The sequence below is a fragment of the Mauremys mutica genome, chromosome 3 (genome assembly GCF_020497125.1).
Source record: "Mauremys mutica isolate MM-2020 ecotype Southern chromosome 3, ASM2049712v1, whole genome shotgun sequence".
NCBI lineage: Eukaryota > Metazoa > Chordata > Testudines > Geoemydidae > Mauremys > Mauremys mutica.
The window spans coordinates 144914538-144934182 of NC_059074.1; the positions used below are offsets into that span (position 1 = coordinate 144914538).

Sequence of the window (19645 nt, forward strand, 5' to 3'; positions counted from 1 at the left end):
TTAAAATAAGTGCAGCTCTGCAGTATTACCTATGAGAACACACTATAAAGACTGCCAGCAGCATACTACTGTATTCTGAGAACAAATTATACTTGTCATCAGCGCCTTCATATTACCATTATTTCCCATTATAAAACCCAGCATCTCACTGGTTCCAACTCCTTTTCTTCACAAAGATGCGGTCATATGCATATATCTGGAAATCTGTACTAGTGTTTTCTGTAGTGATCACATATTTTAAGGTTAATTAGGTTCTTATAAAATGAAAAAAATCATTACAAAAAAACCATATTGGTTCCCACTGCATTTGACATGATATCAATCCTTAAAGTTTACCCAACCAATGTCTAAGATTTGGACATGGAGACATATCTCAGTCAGGCCTACTTACAGATAACAAAGTTCAGCCATATTTCAATTATTTATGTGGGGAAGCTGTTTTTGTTTAGACAATAGGCAGTTTTCTTCTGGCCATGGTTATTTTAATAGTAGTTCAACATATTTTCATCAAATTTTTACCTGAAAATAATCTTTTATTTAAAACCACAACTAAGTTTTTCCTTTAATCCAGATAAAGCTATTATGGCATAAACAAATGTGCTGCTGCCCTGTCAGCTCAGCCTTAAAAATAAATACATATAAAAGTGCCATATGAATGTTAAGTACTATTATGACTTTGAATCTACAAACTTGCTCAGGAATAGCAATGAGAAATAATCAGTCATTCAGACATTGATTTTCTGAAGACAGCTGAACACAGCTGGATCCATCGTACAATTATCAAAACCTGCGCTAGATAAAGCCAAGAGACTTTTATGCATCAAGACTGAAGTAAATTCACACTAACTCCTCTTCAGACAGGAAACCTGGCGGTTGTCTATATTAAGGCTGAAGTAAAGACATCTCAGAGAGATCTCTGCTTCCCCCCAAAATTGAGGACAGATCCATTATTCTTCAGGAAGGAGACTGAAAGAACTTGGACTGCTTGCCAAATGGCACAGAAGAGCTCTTTGAGAATGTCACCTAAATACAGATCAGAGTTGAATCCCTTGATTAGGAGAATTATAACCAGAATTATTAGAACCTCCAAGGTACTACAGAGGGGGCAAGCAGGATGTATCACTGGAATAAGCCTCAATATTTTTTCTGACTTGGTCTAAGAGAAGCATGCAGATGTGCGTGGATCTATGTGCAGTAAAGCAAGTACAACTCGCATGGACTAGAAATAATAGAAAAATCTCCATCCTGAAATCATATGAAAAAAACAGCTTTAGATCCCATATGGTGCAAGAACCTCCATTCTTTTAAGCAGCTACATGTAGGATGTAACAGAATTGAGTATTCTTCCAATCTGAGTACAAGAGCTGAGTGGCACTATTCTGTAAGAGATGAGAAATAAGATGCCTCAGTTTGTGCTTCACTGTACTTTCCGCAGTTTGGGAAGGGAAGGTGTTGTCGAGAATTTGACAGGTAAGTGTTTTTAGACCATCTTCAGCACCCAGTAAAATAGGGATTTGCCGGACTCAGTTAACCAGGAAAGTCTCCTTCCAGTGAATGGCAGGGGTGAAGTGTGCAGAAATGACTTTCATGTAGGCTTTTTTTATTGGCTGTATGGGAGAATAAAGCTGTGGAATAATTTCTGCTTATTCCATCCTCTTCTCAAGGACTTGTTGCATAATCTGGATCCTGGGGGAAAAGTCCATTTGGTAAGGTTTTTTTTACTGATCAGAACAAAAGGAATTCCAATTCCTCCTCTTTTGTGGCTCAAAGTCACTCCATTTCTTTATGAGGAGTAGATGATTCATCTTCTCGAGGGATAACCCAAGAAAGCTATCCATAGATACAGGGGAGAATTGTTCTGGTCCAAACTTGTATTCACCATTTGTTATATATTTATTTTCCAGTTGTCAGTGAAATTTTATAAAATTCTATAGTATGTACCTTCAACTTTAGTTTACCTCTAACACATTTGTTTCAATTTTTCTGGAATCCAACCAAGATCATGAATCAGGAAATGATGTACACCTCTACCCCAATATAACACGACCTGATATAACACGAATTCAAATATAACATGGTAAAGCAGCGATCCCGGGGCGTGGGGTGCGGGCTGCGCACTCCGGCGGATCGAAGAAAGTTTGATATAACGCGGTAACATTTTTTGGATCCCGAGGACAGCGTTATATTGGGGTAGAGGTTTACTAAGCATTTTGAATTTATTGCTGTTGCATTACACTGCTATTGTTAATGCACAACAATTCTTTTATTCCTCCAATACAAGATTCTCCAGACGTGTTTTCTCCACCTTTCTGTGACTCCAGAACTTTCTTGAATTTTGATCTGAAGAGGAGAGAATAGATATATTCTGCAGCATCCAGTTTTTTTTACTTGAGCTCATTTGATGGCCTAATTACAGATACTTAAGAAACAAACTGTACCTATAATATCAGTGTTACAAACTGCACTGGCTCACATTTGTCTTTTGCAACATTAAGCAATCTTTACTATCCTCTTTGTGTCCACTAAGTTGTTCAACAAACTGTAGCTAAAATTACAGGAGAACTTTATACCATATTTCCCTCACTCTTAAATTCTTACCAGAATCATAGTTTGGAGGCTTCATATCTCCCTGATTCAATTCTGTTCCGTATTTTAATTTGTGGTATTTAGCTCTGAAAAAGAAAAGGCAAAAGGAACTCTATTAACTCATTTAAAGGATGCTTGTAGATGCACAAATACCATATGTCCGTTTTAGAAAGGTATTTTTCCATTCTGCCCGCCCCAACCCCCCCAAAAAATAACCTCCGTCCAATTTATTTCAGCAGAACTAAAAGCAGGGGTGAAAGTAAGTTAGGCCACTTACTAGTATGGGCCGGGGGGGGGGGGGCCCGCTGGCTCCCAGAAGGGGCAGGGCTGGGAGGTCAGTATCCCCCAACCAGTCCTTTCAGGCTGCCTGGCCCGTGCTGCCCGGGGCTCCCGTATTGATTTAAAGGGCCCGGGACTCTGGATGCCACAGCTGCACCAGCAGCAGTGGTGTCCGGAGCCCTGGGCCCTTTTAGATCGTCGGCCCCAGGGCAACTGCTCCCTTCACCCCCTGCCTGTCGGAGGCAGCAGGGGGGTGAGGGGGCAATGGGGCAGCGACATTAAAGTGCTGCAGGGCCCTTTGCCGTGGCAGTGCTTTAACATTGCTGCACCCCCCACCGATCGGGGGGCGGAGGGTGGGCGCACAAAGGAACGTTAAAGCGCTGCCGTGGCAAAGGACCATCATTAAAGCACTGCCACAGCAGTGCTTTAATGTTCCTGCCCCTTTTGCCTCCCCTGTCGGCAGACCCTACTGGCAGGGCCGTCGATGGGGGGCGGGGAAGGAGCAGCATCATTAAAACACTGCTGAGGCAGCGCTTTAGGGACAGTCCTTTGCCGCGGCAGTGCTTTGAGGATGCTTAAAGCGCCGCTGCAGCAAAGGACCGTCCTTAAAACGCTGCTGCGGCAGAGCTTTAACATCGCTTCCCACCCCCTGTCGGTGGCTCAAGGGGCAAGGACATTAAAGCGCTGCTGTGGCTGAGTATGGGCTGGTGCAGGTTCAGGGTACTGGCCTGTACCGGCTCACTTTCACCCCTGACTAAAAGGAAGCTATGTTCCTATTTTTCTCCCCACATCTCTCTCTCTAGTGCTTTAAGATACTGGAATGTATTAGTAAGTGAATAATTACATAATCAGAAATACCAATACATAGCAAAAGGAACAGAACATTTTATATATAGATATAAGAAAAACATTCTCATTATATATATATATATATATATACACACACACACATACATACATACATACACACACACACACACTTACAGAGAATGTTTTTATTTTTCATGGACATGTGCTTCTTCTAAGATGGAGCTGCTTTGGTGTTTTCCCCATTTTCTCTCACTATCACTCAACTGCCAAATATCTTTTATTCTCTATGGCTATGTCTACACTACAGATTGCTGCTGGCATTATGTCATGTCGGTCAGCGGTATGAAGAAGTGCAATTCCAGCTGTGCCATCAGAAGTCTGTAGCGTACATACAGTTATATTGGCAAAACTGTGCTTTTACCAATATAACTTCTCTCTCTCTCATGGGGGGAACAGCTTTGCCAGTATAGCTGCATCCACACTACAAGCACTTTGCCAGTGTAATATACCCTAATTCCTATAGTGGTAAGGTGCTCCTAACATAGACATACTCATATGTCACCTTAGAATCATCATCTTACAATTCTCATTCCTCCACGGTTAACACACATTTGGGCTCAATCAACTTTACCTAGTTGTATTCTCCCCACTACTTCACTTTCTCCCCAAAGTATTTTTAACACTGTGATGAGATAAGCCTTGAATAGGGTTCTATGATAAGGTCTTAAATACCTGTAGCAGTCAGTGGTCTATCAGCCGTTTTCAAACTGTGGGTTGGGACCCCAAAGTCTGTCACAACCTCATTTTAATGGGGTCACCAGGGCTGGCGTTAGACTTGCTGGGGCCTAGGGTCGAAGCCCAAGCCCCACCGCATAGGGCCAAAGCCCAAGTGCTTCAGCCCTGGCAGCGGGGCTCAGGCTTCAGTTTCAGCCCTGGATGGCAGGGCTTCGGCTTTGGTTCCCCCCGTCTGGAGTGGCACCACAGCAGGGCTCAGGCTCTGGCTGCACCTCCTGGGGTCATGTAGTAATTTTTGTTGTCAAAAGGGGGTCGCAGTACAATGAAGTTTGAGAACCCTGGAAACACCACTGCTAAACTTGCTCACTGGGTCATGAGCTAGTTTGTGCAGCTATGGAGAACTTTAAGAAAAATGTTCAGCATATTGAAGTCCTACGGGGACAATCAGTAGAGAGTGTACCATGTGATACGACAGATTGTGTCGCAAAATAAGGTTCCAAAAACCAGTGGTTGGAAGTCTTGCTTTTGCAGAATCAGTATCCAGGGATTCAGGCATTGACAAAGTAGTAATGAGTAGCAAAAGTAGTACACATGGATATAGGTTTACAGAAAAAATATGATATTGCATTACATGACATTACCTCTGGACAAACTGGAGAAATGGTCTAAAGCAAATAAGATGAAATTTAATAAGGACAAATGCAAAGTACACCACTTAGGAAGGAATAATTAGTGGCACACATACAACGGGTCACAGTGGACCACAAGCTAAATACAAGTCAACAGTGTAATGCTGTTGCAAAAAAAACAAACATCCTTCTGGGATGTATTAGCAGGAGTGTTGCAAGTAAGACACAAGAAGTAATTCTTCTGCTCTACTTTGCACTAATTAGGCCTCAGCTGGAGTATTGTGTCCAGTTCTGGTTGCCACATTGCAGGAAGGATGTGGACAAATTGGAGAGAGTCCAGAGAAGAGCGACAAAAATGATTAAAGGTCTAGAAAACATGACCTATGAGGGAAGATTGAAAAAAATTGGGTTTGTTTAGTATGGAAAAGAGAAGATTGAAAGGGGACATGATAATAGTTTTCAAATATGTAAAAGGTTGTTACAAGGAGGAGGAAGAATTTTTTTTGTTAACCTCTGAGGATAGGCCAAGAAGCAATTGGCATAAATTGCAGCAAGAGAGGTTTAGGTTGGACACTAGGGGAAAAACTTCCTGTCAGGGTGGTTAAGAACTGGAATAAATTGCCTAGGGAGGTTGTGGAATCTCCATCACTGGAGATTTTTAAGAGCAGGTTAGACAAATACCTGCGAGGAATGGTTTAGATAATACTTAGTCCTGCTGTAAGTGCAGGAGACTGGACTAGACGACCTCTCGAGGTCCCCTCCAGTTCTATGATAAATGTATGAAACTTCATACAACATGTGGTAGATAAATTTCCTACTTAAAAAATTGTACTAAACTGAAGCAGAGAGGTTAAATGACACACAACAACTATATGGTGTGATAGACCCAGGTCAGTTGGGAACAGCAGAGTAGTAGAAGGGAGATATACTGTTTTCTGTTCCCTGAGTGACCAGAGCAGGGGCTGCTCCAGGCTAATGAGAACACCTGACTCCAATTAACCTGCTAAGAGTCAGGTGAGGCTGTTAAGCACCTGACTCTAATTAAGGCCCCTCTGTTGCTATAAAAGGGCTCACTCCAGTCAGACCAAAGGGAGCCAGAGGAGAAGAAGTGTGTGCGAGGAACTGGGAGCAAGAAGCTGAAAGTGAGTAGGCATACTGCTGGAGGACTGAGAAGTACAACCATTATCAGATATCAGGTGGAAGGTGTTGGGAGGAGGCCATGGGGAAGTAGCCCAGGGAGTTGTAATGTTGTGCAACTGAACCAGGAGGCACTCTAGACAGCTGCAGTCCACAGGGCCCTAGGCTGGAACCCGGAGTAGAGGGCGGGCCCGGGTTCCCCCCAAACCTCCCAACTCCTGATCAAACATAGGAGGAATTGACCTGGAAAGTCTCTGGGCTGTTTCCCAACCTACAGGGTGAATCTGTGAGGCAAGCAAATCTGCCAATAAGCGCAGGACCCACCAAGGTAGAGGAGGAACTTTGTCACAATGGCAAAATTCAGATCTCATTATTCTGAGTCCTGTACTTCAAAACACCAGACCATGCTTCCTCACATAGAGGCAAATTCCTATACTTCACATGATGCAAGCATCAGCTAGCAAATCCACTCATCTACTCACATTACGCTAAAATCAGATGGTGACTGATAAGGCAGAACAGTGTCTCAGGAGGGAAGCTCCATGAGAGGCAAAGGAGGAGTTCCCCTTTCCCTTACCATGCACACACTTGTAGCAAGTATCACAATTCTTCTAAACAGTGAGTTGTCCAGTGTTGACCCAGGTTCCTCTGACCCAAGTTTACAAGATAACACGTGTTCCTGCTTAACATCCTTAATTTAAAATGGGCTAGTATTTCCTGGCGGTTGAATATTCTTGTTCCTTACTTCCTTTCATTGCCTCCCTCTTCTTATTATTTATTTTTAAATGTAATAGCGCAGATGTATCAAACTAATAGAATTCAACAATGTTCATGAAAAGGAGTAATTCCTGATATTGAGAGATTCTTCCACAGAATATAAGATTACAGTCAATACATGGATCACTGAAGTCAAACATTGTTTTACAATGACAAAAGAGATCAGAGGGTCTATTTAAAATACTAAGCCTTAGGCTCCAGACAAAATTTGTCCAATCTTTCGGCTGCACTTCTTGGCAAGTCAAAGATATATTTTTGTCTACTTTATTCTGGTTAAAGGAGTGAACAGAAAAGAAGTTTTAAGTTTTTCTACAATAATCCCCATTGAGAGAGAAACTGTAAGAGAATTCCATTTGATGTGGTATTAGGCAAGCAATTTACAGAAGTCTAATAAACTGATCTAAAAGAAGTTAATTAGGGCTGCCAATTAATTGCAGTTAACTGATGCAATTAACAAAAAAATTAATTGCGAGTAATCGCAATTTTAATCGCACTGCTAAACAATAGAATACCAAGTGAAATTTATTAAATATTTTGGATGTTCTTCTACATTTTCAAATATATTGATTTCAATTACAATACAGAATACAAAGTGTACACTGCTCAATTTATATTATTTTTTATTATAAATATTTGCCCTGTAAAAATGATAAACAAATAGTATTCACCTCAGACAAGTATTGTAGTGCAATCTCTTTATCATGAAAATGCAACTTACAAATGTAGATTTTTATTTATTTTTTTTTGTTACATAACTGCACTTGGAGCAGTTATGAAGCACTTGGAGGAGAGGAAGGTGATCAGGAACAGTCAACATGGATTCACCAAGGGCAAGTCATGCCTGACCAACCTGATTGCCTTCTATGATGAGAACTGGCTCTGTGTATATGGGGCAAGTGGTGGATGTGATATATCTTGACTTTAGCAAAGATTTGATACGGTCTCCCACAGTATTCTTGCCAGCAAGAAAAAAAAGTAGTATGAACTGGATGAATGGACTATAAGGTGGAGAAATATAAGAGAAATCTGGCTAGATTGTTGGGCTCAACAGGTAGTGATCAATGGCTCAATGTCTAGTTGGCAGCCGGTATCAAGCGGAGTGCCCCAGGGGTCGGTCTTGGGGCTGGTTTTGTTCAAAATCTTTACTAATGATCTGGATGATGGGATGAATTGCACCTTCAGCAAGTTTGCAGATGACACTAAGCTGGGGGGAGAGGTAGATACACTGGAGGGTAGGGATAGTGTCCAGAGTGATTTAGACAAACTGGAGGATTGGACCAAAAGAAATCTGATGAAGTTCAACACTTACGAAGGAAGAATCCAATGCACCACTACAGGCTGGGGACCAACTGGCTAAGCAGCAGTTCTGCAGAAAAGGACCTGGGGATTATAGCGGACGAGAAGCTGGATATGAGTCAGCAGTGTATCCTTGTTGTCAACAAGGCCAACGGCATATTGGGCTGTATTAGTAGGAGCATTGCCAGCAGTTCGAGGGAAGTAATTATTCCCCTCTATTTGGTACTGGTGAGGCCACACCTGGAGTATTGTGTCCAGTTTTGGTCCCCACAGTACAGAAGGAATGTGGACAAATTGGAGAGAGTCCAGCAGAGGGCAACAAAAATTATTATGGGGCTGGGGCACATGATTTATGAGAAGAGGCTGAAGGAACTGGAATTATTTAGTCTGCAGAAGAGAAGAGTGAGGGGGGATTTGATAGCAGCCTTCAACTACCCAAAGGGGGATCCAAAGAGGACGGAGCTAGGCTTTTCTCAGTGGTGGCGGATGACAGAAGCAGCAGCAATGGTCTCAAGTTGCAGTGGGGGAGGTCTAGGTTGGATATTAAGAAACATTATTTCACTAGGAGGGTGGTGAAGCACTGGAATGGGTACCTAGGGTGGTGGTGGAATATCCATGCTTAGAGGTTTTTAAGGCCTGACTTGACAAAGCCCTGGCTGGGATGATTTAGTTGGGAATTGGTCCCGCTTTGAGCAGGGGATTGGACTAGATGATCTCCTGAGGTCTCTTCCAACCCTAATAGTCTATGATTCTATGCACTCGGAAACAAAACAATGTAAAACTTTGGAGCCTACAAGACTACTCACTCCTACTTCTTGTTCACCCAATCGCTAAGACAAACAAGTTTGTATATAAGAAGTGGGCAACATTATCTCCTGTAAATGTAAACAATGTCACCAGAAAGTGAGAACAGGCGTTCACATGGCACTTTTGTAGCCAGCATTGCAAGGTATTTATGTGCTAGATATGCTAAATATTCGTATGCCCCTTCATGCTTCAGCTGCCATTCCAGAGGACATGATTCCATACTGATGACGCTCGTTAAAAAAATAATGTGTTAATTAGATTTGTGACTGAACTTCTTGGGGGAGAATTATATATCTTCGGCCCTGTTTTACCGGCATTCTGCCATGTAGTTCATGTTATAGTAGTCTCGTATGATGACTCAGCACATGTTCATTTTAAGAACACTTTCGTTGCAGATTTGACAAAATACAAAGAAGGTACCAATCTGAGATTTTTAAAGATAGCTACAGCACTCGACCCAAGGTTTAAGAATCTGAAGTGCCTTCCAAAATATGAGAGGGATGAGGTGTGGAGCATGCTTTCAGAAGTCTTAAAAGAGTAACACTCTGATGCAGAAACTACAGAACCTGAACTACCAAAAAATTTTTTTAAAAAAAATCAACCTTCTGCTGATGGCACCTGACTCAGATGATGAAAACGAACATTCATCAGTCTGCACTGCTTTGGATTGTTATCGAGCAGAACGTGTCATCAGCCTGGACGCATGTCCTCTGGAATGGTGGATGAAGCATGAAGGGACATATGAATCTTTAGTGCATCTAGCATGTAAATATCTTGCAACACCAGCTGCAACAGTGCCATGTGAATGCCTATTCTCACTTTCACATCTTCATTTATTAACGGACCTACTAACTTGGGCAGGTTTTTCCTCCCACCCCAATATACTTTTGAAAATCCTTCTGATTCCTTTCACATCGAGGTAATTAATTCATTTTCTTCATGGCTCTCACTTTTTATCTTGTGTGTTAAACTCCTTCTATCTAGTTTTGTTTCCTCTCCCCTTCTTCAATCCCAGTGGAGTTTCTTTTCAATCCCAGAAGTTTGAGTAGATACTTATTGATCCACCATGACCAGTTGGTCTTCTTTGCATTTTCCATTTTCAGAGGGACTATAGTTTGTTGCACTTTAGTCTTTTACTTTTCCCAGCACTCCTTCTACACCAATGGATTTTAATACTTTCTCCCGTTATATGTTCACTAAATTCCCTCAAATTGTAGTCCAACTCTGACTAGCTCCAACTGAACTACATTTTTAACACTAAAACTGGCTGCTCCAGATTAGAGGCCAGCTATATTAACATATATGGAGAATTGTACATTGCAGCTAACTATACTTGTGTTTGTGCAGCAGATAAATGGAGAAATTTAGTTTCCCATATGATCATTATGACAATATGGAATACCCAAAAAGAATACCCTAAAGTTTGGAGGATAAAAAATTAAACTTAAAGATATACATTATCTTCACATGAAAATTATGGTTTAGAGGAGATGTAAGTCATTGAACTATTAACATCTACATTAATTTCTGAAACGAATAATTTGTAGGAACAGCAGTATGCAGAGACTGAAAAGTAAAATGATATGAAAATAATTGGCTTGAACAGACATGTTACCGAAGTATGACAGGGTCAGGCCAGATGGATACAGGAGAGTGTTAGAAGGCAGATATTAGTCCCAGATTAATTAAGTAGATCCCTTTTCCCTGGGTAAGGTAACGGGCAGTTCCAGAACAAGCAGGAACCAACTAGGGCAGGCAGGCTAATTAGAACACCTGGAGCCAATTAAGAAGCAACTGCTAGAATCAATTAGGACAGGTTGGCTAATCAGGGCACCTGAGTTAAAAAGGACCTCACTTCAGTTTGTAGTGTGCATGTGAGGAGCTGGGAGCAAGAGGCACTAGGAGCTGAGAGTGAAGACATATTGCTGGAAGACTGAGGAGTACAAGCATTACAGACACCAGGAGAAAGGTCCTGTGGTGAGGATAAAGAAGGTGTTTGGAGGAGGCCATGGGGAAGTAGCCCAGGGAGTTGTCGCTGTCGCGCAGCTGTACCAGGAGGCACTCTAGACAGTTGCAGTCCACAGGGCCCTGGGCTGGAACCTGGAGTAGAGGGTGGGCCTGGGTTCCCCCCAAACCTCCCAACTCCTGATCAGATACATGAGTAATTGACCTGGACTGTGGCTTCTACGAGAGGGGAAGGTCTCTGGGCTCTTTCCTGACCCACAACGTGAATCTCTGAGGCGATCAAATCCACCAATAAACACAGGACCCACCAAGGTAGAGGAGGAACTTTGTCACAGAAGTTATTTTCCAACTGCAACCAGCTTTGAAAGTCATTTGGAAGGAAGATATTTTTAGACTGCAAAGCTATGTTACTAAATAGATCTACTTAGTTACTAAGATAAGGAGGATCACTACAACTGCTTTTGCTTTCTCACTTCGTTAGCTTATTCATTGCTCTGCTTCATTCTTTTCTTCTTCATGAACTGCTGTGCAAGTAATCCATATTTGCTATTCAATATGGCTGCCCCAACATCTCAATAATTGAGTACAAGAAACTTAGTTAAATTTTAAACTTTTAAACTCTCTCAATTTAAATGCCCTAGGATCAAAGACTTTCATTGCTCACAGACCAATTCATAGAAAGAAACCAGTTTGATTTCTAATCAAGAAATGCCACTATTTCTTGGAAATATTTCAGTGTGTAGACCTGAAGCATCCAATCCAGCTGTGCTGAGAGTGTCTGCCAAACAACTGTAGAAGTACTAAGAGGAGTCGCCAGACCAATAGACGTAAACAAGACAGACTGCCAGGAACAGCATTGGGAGATATCCTGGCCAGGGGAGAAGGCGCCAGTCTTACTCTGACCAGACACACCATTTTAAAAAATAACAAAAGTATTTCTAGAAAAGTGGCCTAAGAATTCTGTTTGGTTAAAATACTCTGGAAAGGCAAATGAGTAACAGACAGATTATTAGTTGTTGGACATATGCTTAAACCAGATTAGCATGTTTTTAGTTAGCTCCTGAAAATCCAGGGATAATAATTTAAACAAGTAACTGGTAACTGAGCAACATTACTACTAAAAAAGTAATAAAATAACCTTGAAATGTGAACAAAAAAGTCTTACACTGCAATCTTCTGGATGGTAGCAAAATTACAACAGAATTGCTTTGAACCAGCAAATGTATGAAAGAATTAAAATTAATTATTGATTATCCCTCTTCTTTTTAAATGACTTTTGCATATAATGTATTAAAGAATCCTTGATAGAAATCATTATGTATTAAAGTTGTCCAAATCTCTTTGCCAGGGAATAGAACCAAAAACACTCTGCTCCATAGTGGAAAATTTTTACACTATAAGTAATGAGTCTTGCATGATTTTATAGTGCTTAATTACAGAACAGTGACATTGATCAGAAATTAAGTTAATCATTTTCAGCGACTGAAAAAATATGCTGAATACTCCGTATACAGAGACTTGAGAGGCAGCATATTGTTGAGAAACCAGTGCCATTCCCACTTGTCATGACATGTTGCCAATGGGCCCTAGTATGGATCATCATTTTACACACTGGGCCATGACTAATAGGTATGGTTATTTGCTTGATAAAGATTTGGTAAATTTGGAGGGCAGGGCAGGAGCCACATAATCTTCCCTTTATCTCTTAATTACCTGATTTTTTTTCTCCTCCTCTCCCCAATCTTGCTTTCCCCTGCCCTCATCACAATTGGCCAAGAGAAAAGTTCTGCTCCTCTCCTGCAGACTGCCCTTTTTGTGACTCCCAGATGCTCAGTGGGAACAATCAACATAAGCTCTTCACTGAATGTTGGCTAACCCAGGTTGTGAGCTGATTTAGGAAAATACTGTTGTGACACACAGCAGGGCTTCTTGTGCTCAGTATGCTGCCCTGCCTCTAAGTACCAAACAAAATTTCTGCTTAGAGACCTTCCCAGAACAAATACGAGATTGTTTCTTGAAAGTGAAGATTGCTGTTTTATCACAGATTGCTATAAATAGCTGTCAGCCTAACCCATTCAGAAACATTGAATTTGCTTTAAAAATGGTTAAAAACAGAGGAAGAAAGGAACTGTCATGCCAGATCTGATTAGTTGACCATCTAGTTTGATATCCTGACTGACTGTCTAATATCACACACTTCAGAGAAAGGTGCAAGACTAATTATTAATGGATAAACATGAAACACTGTGCCCATAGGAGGGAAAGTGGTGGTTTTTCCTAACCTATTTAGTGGTCATTTTATGCCCTAAAGCATAAGGGATGAAATGCCCCTAGTACATTTCTAAGACTATAAAAGCAGCAAAGAGTCCTGTGGCACCTTATAGACTAACAGACATATTGGAGCATGAGCTTTCGTGGGTGAATACCCACTTCGTCGGATGCATGTAGTGGAAATTTCCAGGAGCAGGTATATATATATATATGCAAGCCAGAAGCAGGCTAGAGATAATGAGGTTAGTTCAACCAGGGAGGATGAGGCCCTCTTCTAGCAGTTGAGGTGTGAAAACCAAGGGAGGAGAAACTGCTTTTGTAGTTGGCAAGCTATTCACAGTCTTTGTTTAATCCTGAGCTGATGGTGCCAAATTTGTAGATGAACTGAAGTTCAGCAGTTTCTCTTTGAAGTCTGGTCCTGAAGTTTTTTTGCTGCAGGATGACTACCTTTAGATTTGCTACTGTGTGTCCAGGGAGATTGAAGTGTTCTCCTACAGGTTTTTGTATATTGCCATTCCTAATATCTGATTTGTGTCCATTTATCCTTTTCCGTAGGGACTATCCAGTTTGGCCGATGTACATAGCAGAGGGGCATTGTTGGCATATACTGGCGTATATTACATTGGTGGACATGCAGGTGAATGAACCGGTGATGGTGTGGCTGATCTGGTTAGGTCCTGTGATGGTGTCGCTGGTGTAGATATGTGGGCAGAGTTGGCATCGAGGTTTGTTGCATGGATTGGTTCCTGAGTTAGAGTTACTATGGTGCGGTGTGCAGTTACTGGTGAGAATATGCTTCAGGTTGGCAGGTTGTCTGTGGGCGAGGACTGGCCTGCCACCCAAGGCCTGTGAAAGTGAGGGATCATTGTCCAGGATGGGCTGTAGATCCCTGATGATGTGTTGGAGGGGTTTTAGCTGGGGACTGTATGTGATGGCCAGTGGAGTCCTGTTGGTTTCTTTCTTGGGTATGTCTTGCAGTAGGAGGCTTCTGGGTACATGTCTGGCTCTGTTGATGTGTTTCCTTATTTCCTCGTGCAGGTACTGTAGTTTTGAGAATACTTGGTGAAGAATTTGTAGGTGTTGGTCTCTGTCTGAGGGGTTGGAGCAGATGCGGTTGTACCTCAGAGCTTGTCTGTAGACAATGGATCGTGTGGTGTGCCCGTGATGGAAGCTGGAGGCATGAAGGTAGGCATAGCAGTCGGTAGGTTTTCGATATAGGGTGGTGTTAATGTGACCATCACTTATTTGCACTGTGGTGTCTAGGAAGTGGACCTCCTGTGTAGATTGGTCCAGGCTGAGGTTGATGGTAGGGTGGAAGCTGTTGAAATTGTGGTGGAATTTTTCCAGAGTCTCCTTCCCGTGGGTCTAAGGCTATGTTTACACTAGCACTTTTGTCAGTAAAACTTATGTCACTCAGGAGTGTGAAAAAACACATCCCTGACCGACAGAAGCACTGGTGTGGACAGTGCTATGTCGGCAAGAGATGCTCTCCTACCGACATAGCTACTGCTGCTTGTTGGAGGTGATTTAATTATGTTGACTTCGGCATAGGATGGCTACATGGGATATTTTACAATGGCGCAGCTGCATCTGTACCACTTTAAGGTCTCTAATGTAGACATAGCCCTTGAGAGACAAAATGGGTGAGGTAATCTCTTTTATTAGACCAACTTCTGTTGGTGAGAGAGATAAGCTTTTGAGCTCACACAAGATTTCTTCAAATCTGGGAAATGTACTCAGTGTCAAAGCTAAATTCAAGGATCAGATTGTTTAGCACAAATAGTTAACACATCTCAAGGGACCATTCAAGGTGAAGTGGCCAGTTAACACCTCTCCAGTCAAAGGGGAAAAGGAGAGGAAAAAAAGCTGGGGGAGAGCGGTTTACTGGGTTATAGGTTGTTATAAATCCAGTATCTTTATTAAGTCCATGATTTTTAGTGTCTAGCAACTTATGAATTTAAACTTCCAGGCTTGTCTTTTAAAGGTGTTAGGCAGATTTTCTTTAAGGATGAGGACCTCTGTCAGACCTCTGTGGAGAGTGTTCACCCACAGGTGATTTGCTGTTTTTGTCCATTATCATTTTTCTATGTGAATTCATTTGAGAGCATAGTGATTGTCTGGTTTCAACCATATGTTGTTGGGGCATTTAGTGCACTGGGTGAGCTACACCATATGTTGCAATAGACGTGTGTAGAACACATGGAACTTGAAAGAGTTATCAGGATTTTAAAATATAGATATTTATGTGGATAACAAGAATTTTTATTTAGTTTATTAACAAACAAGAGCTTTGGAAGAGAAAAAAAATTGTTTCATGATATAAAACAATGTCTTCTGTGAGTTGGAAAGAAACTTGCCCTGAGAGATGTTATACTGTAATTGACTGACTAATGCAGGGTTTTTTAAAACCTTTTTCTGAAGCATCTGAATAGTGGATACTATTGGTGACAGGATTCTGGATAAGCAGATTCTGGCTACCCCTCTGATACAGGATTCTGGATATGAGAGACTGATTCAGTCTAACAATTTTTACGTTCATAATTACCAATTCAAGATTCAGATCTACAAAAAAAATATTTTTCCTCTGATGAGCCAAATGATATCAAATATTAAAAGACAAATATTAGTAAGAGATTTTTTAAACAAAATTCTCTAGTATCTTAAAAGTGATGTACCTTTCCTGTTTAAGAGCATATTCCAGCATTTTGATTCTCCGCACTAGATCCTTCTTCAGATTTTCTTGTCCCTTCCTTTCCCCTTGAAGAAAGGCAATCTGGGCCTGGAAAAGACAAAACTCTACTTAGAAAAGTTTCACACACACACAAAAATTATATATCACACACACACATATATTTGTATGACAGATATATTAAGGGTGCCATCCACTCCCAACCCCTTCTGAATCATTTCACAACTGACTCAATTTAACACTGTTTAAAAGAAGTTTGGCCACTGAAAACTATCATTTTGACCATATCAACCCTCTTTGAATTCCTCCACTGGCTCCCCCTTCTCTATTGCCTCAAACATAAGCAGCTCGTCTTCACTTTCAAGACCCTTCACAGTCAGTCCCCAGCATATCTGTAATCTCTCATTCACAAGCAAGCTACCAGTGCTCATCTCCGATTAGCCCATAATGCCAGCCTTCACTGCCCATTTTACATTTTCAAAACAAGCATCTTTGGGCATTCTTCTATGCTGCCTCATGCACTTCAGCTGAAGTATTCTCTGTAAAAATCCACAAAATCACCATCTTATCCATTTTCAAATCCCTCCTCAAAATATCTCCTTGGTTAAGTTTCTTTTGTAGGCATCACAATATTAGGTTGCTACTATTCAGAGACCAGTGCCTATCATGCTAACAAACATTATCTCATAATCTGCCATCTCTTGTCTTATACTGAGACTGTAAGCTCCTTGGGCCAGGAGCAGTCTTTTTGATCTGTGTTTGTTCTGTAAATTATTATTAAGTCTGTTATAAAACTATCCATAGTTTGCACTGACAAACCCTTTAAACCATGACCTCATTAAAGACTCCAAAATAATAAACGGGAGTTAAAGAAATATAGTAATATTTAACTGCCTCACATAGCAATTAAATTTGGTCTGAGGGCTAAGCATTCAAGCAAATATAAAAAACATAAGTAGCATCCAAAAAAACGTAGGCAGAAAAAGACACAAACAACATGTAAGGGGAGAATGTCTTGAGTTGAATAATAACTGAAGTAGTATGTAAATAGGTTAGATATTTCGTAGATATCTATATTGCAGGTCAAGGGATTTCTTTAAAGTTAATGAAAGGAAAAGGAAAACAAAGGCTGAGCCTTTATTTAAATGTTGGGAAAAATAGACTATGAAGTTTATTCAGAAACATTGTTTATAAGAAATGTCAGTTGAACTAAAAAAAGGTTTTTGGAGGGAGGTGGGAGATTTAAAGACACAAATGGCAGTTAGGTGCCTAATTCCCATTGTCTCTGAATGGAAATTAGCACTTAACTACTTTTAAAAATCTCCTTTATGTATAAAATTGTAATAGAAGATGTTCATGACCAATCATGCAAAAAGGCCGCCAACTGGTGCCCAAAAGAGTTATCTCTGGTACAAACCAGGTCCCTGAGCTCTTTCTAAACCAACTCATGGAACTTCTCTTACTGAGAAGAACAAACAGGCCTGTAACTAGAGCTGATCTGAAGAACAGAAGGGTGTGCTGTCTGGCAGGTACTAAGATATGGGATGTGGCCCTGAGGCTGAAAAGGATCCTAATGGGAGCAGAAAAGAATCCGCTGATTGTCCTTCATGTGGGAACAAAATGATACAGCTAGATTCTCGCTGGAACGTATCAAGGGAGACTATGCCAGGCTGGGGAAGATGCTTAAGGAAATGGAGGCTCAGGTGATCTTCAGTGGGATTCTGCCTGTTCCTAGAGAAGGGCAACAAAGGTGTGACAAGATTATGGTGATCAACAGATGGCTCAGGCAGTGGTGCTATAAGGAGGGCTTTGGGATGTATGGCCACTGGGAAGCATTCATGGACAGAGGACTGTTCTCTCGGGATGGACTTCACCTGAGTAAGGAGGGAAATAGACTTCTAGGATGGAGGCTAGCACAACTGATTAAGAGAGCTTTAAACTAGGAATTTGGGGAAGACGGTTGGGAGATGTCCAGGTAATCTCCATGCCAGAATTTAACATTGAGAGGGAAGAAAACAAAGTAAGAAAGGATACTGTCGTGAGTAGGAGAATGGACATAAGGAGGAAGGGTAGTGTAGATACCAGTCCAATAGGTGGTAGAATGTCTGTGCCTAATTGGGTAAAGAATATCAGTGAAGCCTAATGGCAAAAATTAAGATGTTTGTACACTAATGCGAGGAGCCTAGGTAACAAAATGGAAGAACTAGAGCTACTGGTGCAGGAAGTGAAACCAGATATTATAGGGATAACAGAAACATGATGGAATAGTAGTCATGACTGGAGTACAGGTATTGAAGGCTATGTGATGTTTAGGAAAGACAAAAATAAAGGCAAAGGTGGAGGAGTAGCATTGTATATCAGTGATGAGGTAGACTGTAAAGAAATAAGGAGTGATTAAATGGATAAGACAGAGTCTGTCTGGGCAAAAATCACATTGGGAAAGAAAGCTACTAGAGCCTCCCCTGAGATAGTGCTTGGGGTGTGCTACAGACCGCCGTGATCCGATTCAGATATGGATAGAGACTGCTTTAATGTTTTTAATGAAATAAACACTATTAGAAATTGTGTGATCGTGGGAGACTAACTTCCCAGATATAGACTGGAGGACAAGTGCTAATAATAATAATAATAGGGCTCAGATTTTCCTGGATGCTATGGCTGATGGATTCCTTCACCAAGTAAAAGCAGCAAAGAGTCCTGTGGCACCTTATAGACTATCAGAAGTTTTGGAGAATGAGATTTCGTGGGTGAATACCCACTTCGTCGGATGCATGTAGTGCAACCAAGTAGTTGAAGAACCAACAAGAGGGGATGTCATTTTAGATTTGGTTTTGGTGAGTACCGAGGACCTCACAGAAGAAATGGTTGTAGTGGACAACCTTGGTTCAAGCGATCATGAGCTAATACAGTTCAAACTAGATGGATGACCTTGTAAACTGGAGTAATAGTAATAGGATGAAATTTAATAGTGAAAAGTGCAAGGTCATGCATTTAGAGATTAACAACAAGAATTACTGTTATAAATTGGGGACGCATCAGTTGGAAGTAACAGAGGAGGAGAAGGACTTCGGAGCATTGGTTGATCACAGGATGACTATGAGCCACCAATGTGATATGGCTGTGAAAAAAGCTAATGCAGTCTTGGGATGCATCAGGCGAAGTATATCCAGTAAAGACAAGGAGGTGTTAGTACCGTTATACAAGGCACTGGTGAGACCTCATCTGGAATACTGTGTGCAGTTCTGTTCTCCCATGTTTAAGACGGATGAATTCAAACTGGAACAGGTACAGAGAAGGGCTACTAGGATGATCCGAGGAATGGAAAACCTGTCTTATGAAAGGAGACTCCAAGAACTTGGCTTGTTTAGCCTAACCAAAAGAAGGCTGAGGGGTGATATGATTGCTCTCTACAAATATATCGGAGGAATAAATACCAGGGAGGGAGAGGAATTATTTAAGCTCAGTACCAATGTGGACACAAGAACAAATAGATATAAACTGGCCATCAGGAAGTTTAGACTTGAAATTAGACAAAGGTTTCTAACCATCAGAGGAGTGAAGTTCTGGAACAGCCTTCCAAGGGGAACAGAGGGGGCAAAAAGACATATCTGGCTTCAAGACTAAGCTTAATAAGTTTATAGAGGGGATGGTATGATGGGATAAT

The 19645-nt window shown here is 41.2% G+C and overlaps 1 protein-coding gene across 3 annotated transcripts in view; it reads right to left on the bottom strand.

The window, feature by feature from the left end:
- Positions 1 to 19645, bottom strand: part of STRN (striatin) — a 105029-nt gene that overhangs the window by 63859 nt on the left and 21525 nt on the right. For all 3 annotated transcript variants that reach the window (XM_045010048.1, XM_045010049.1, XM_045010050.1), the window contains exons 2-3: positions 15968 to 16071; positions 2599 to 2672 (exon numbers count right to left, since the gene is read on the bottom strand). In XM_045010048.1, coding sequence (XP_044865983.1) covers positions 2599 to 2672; positions 15968 to 16071 — 178 coding nt within the window. The remainder of the gene's footprint in view (positions 1 to 2598; positions 2673 to 15967; positions 16072 to 19645) is intronic.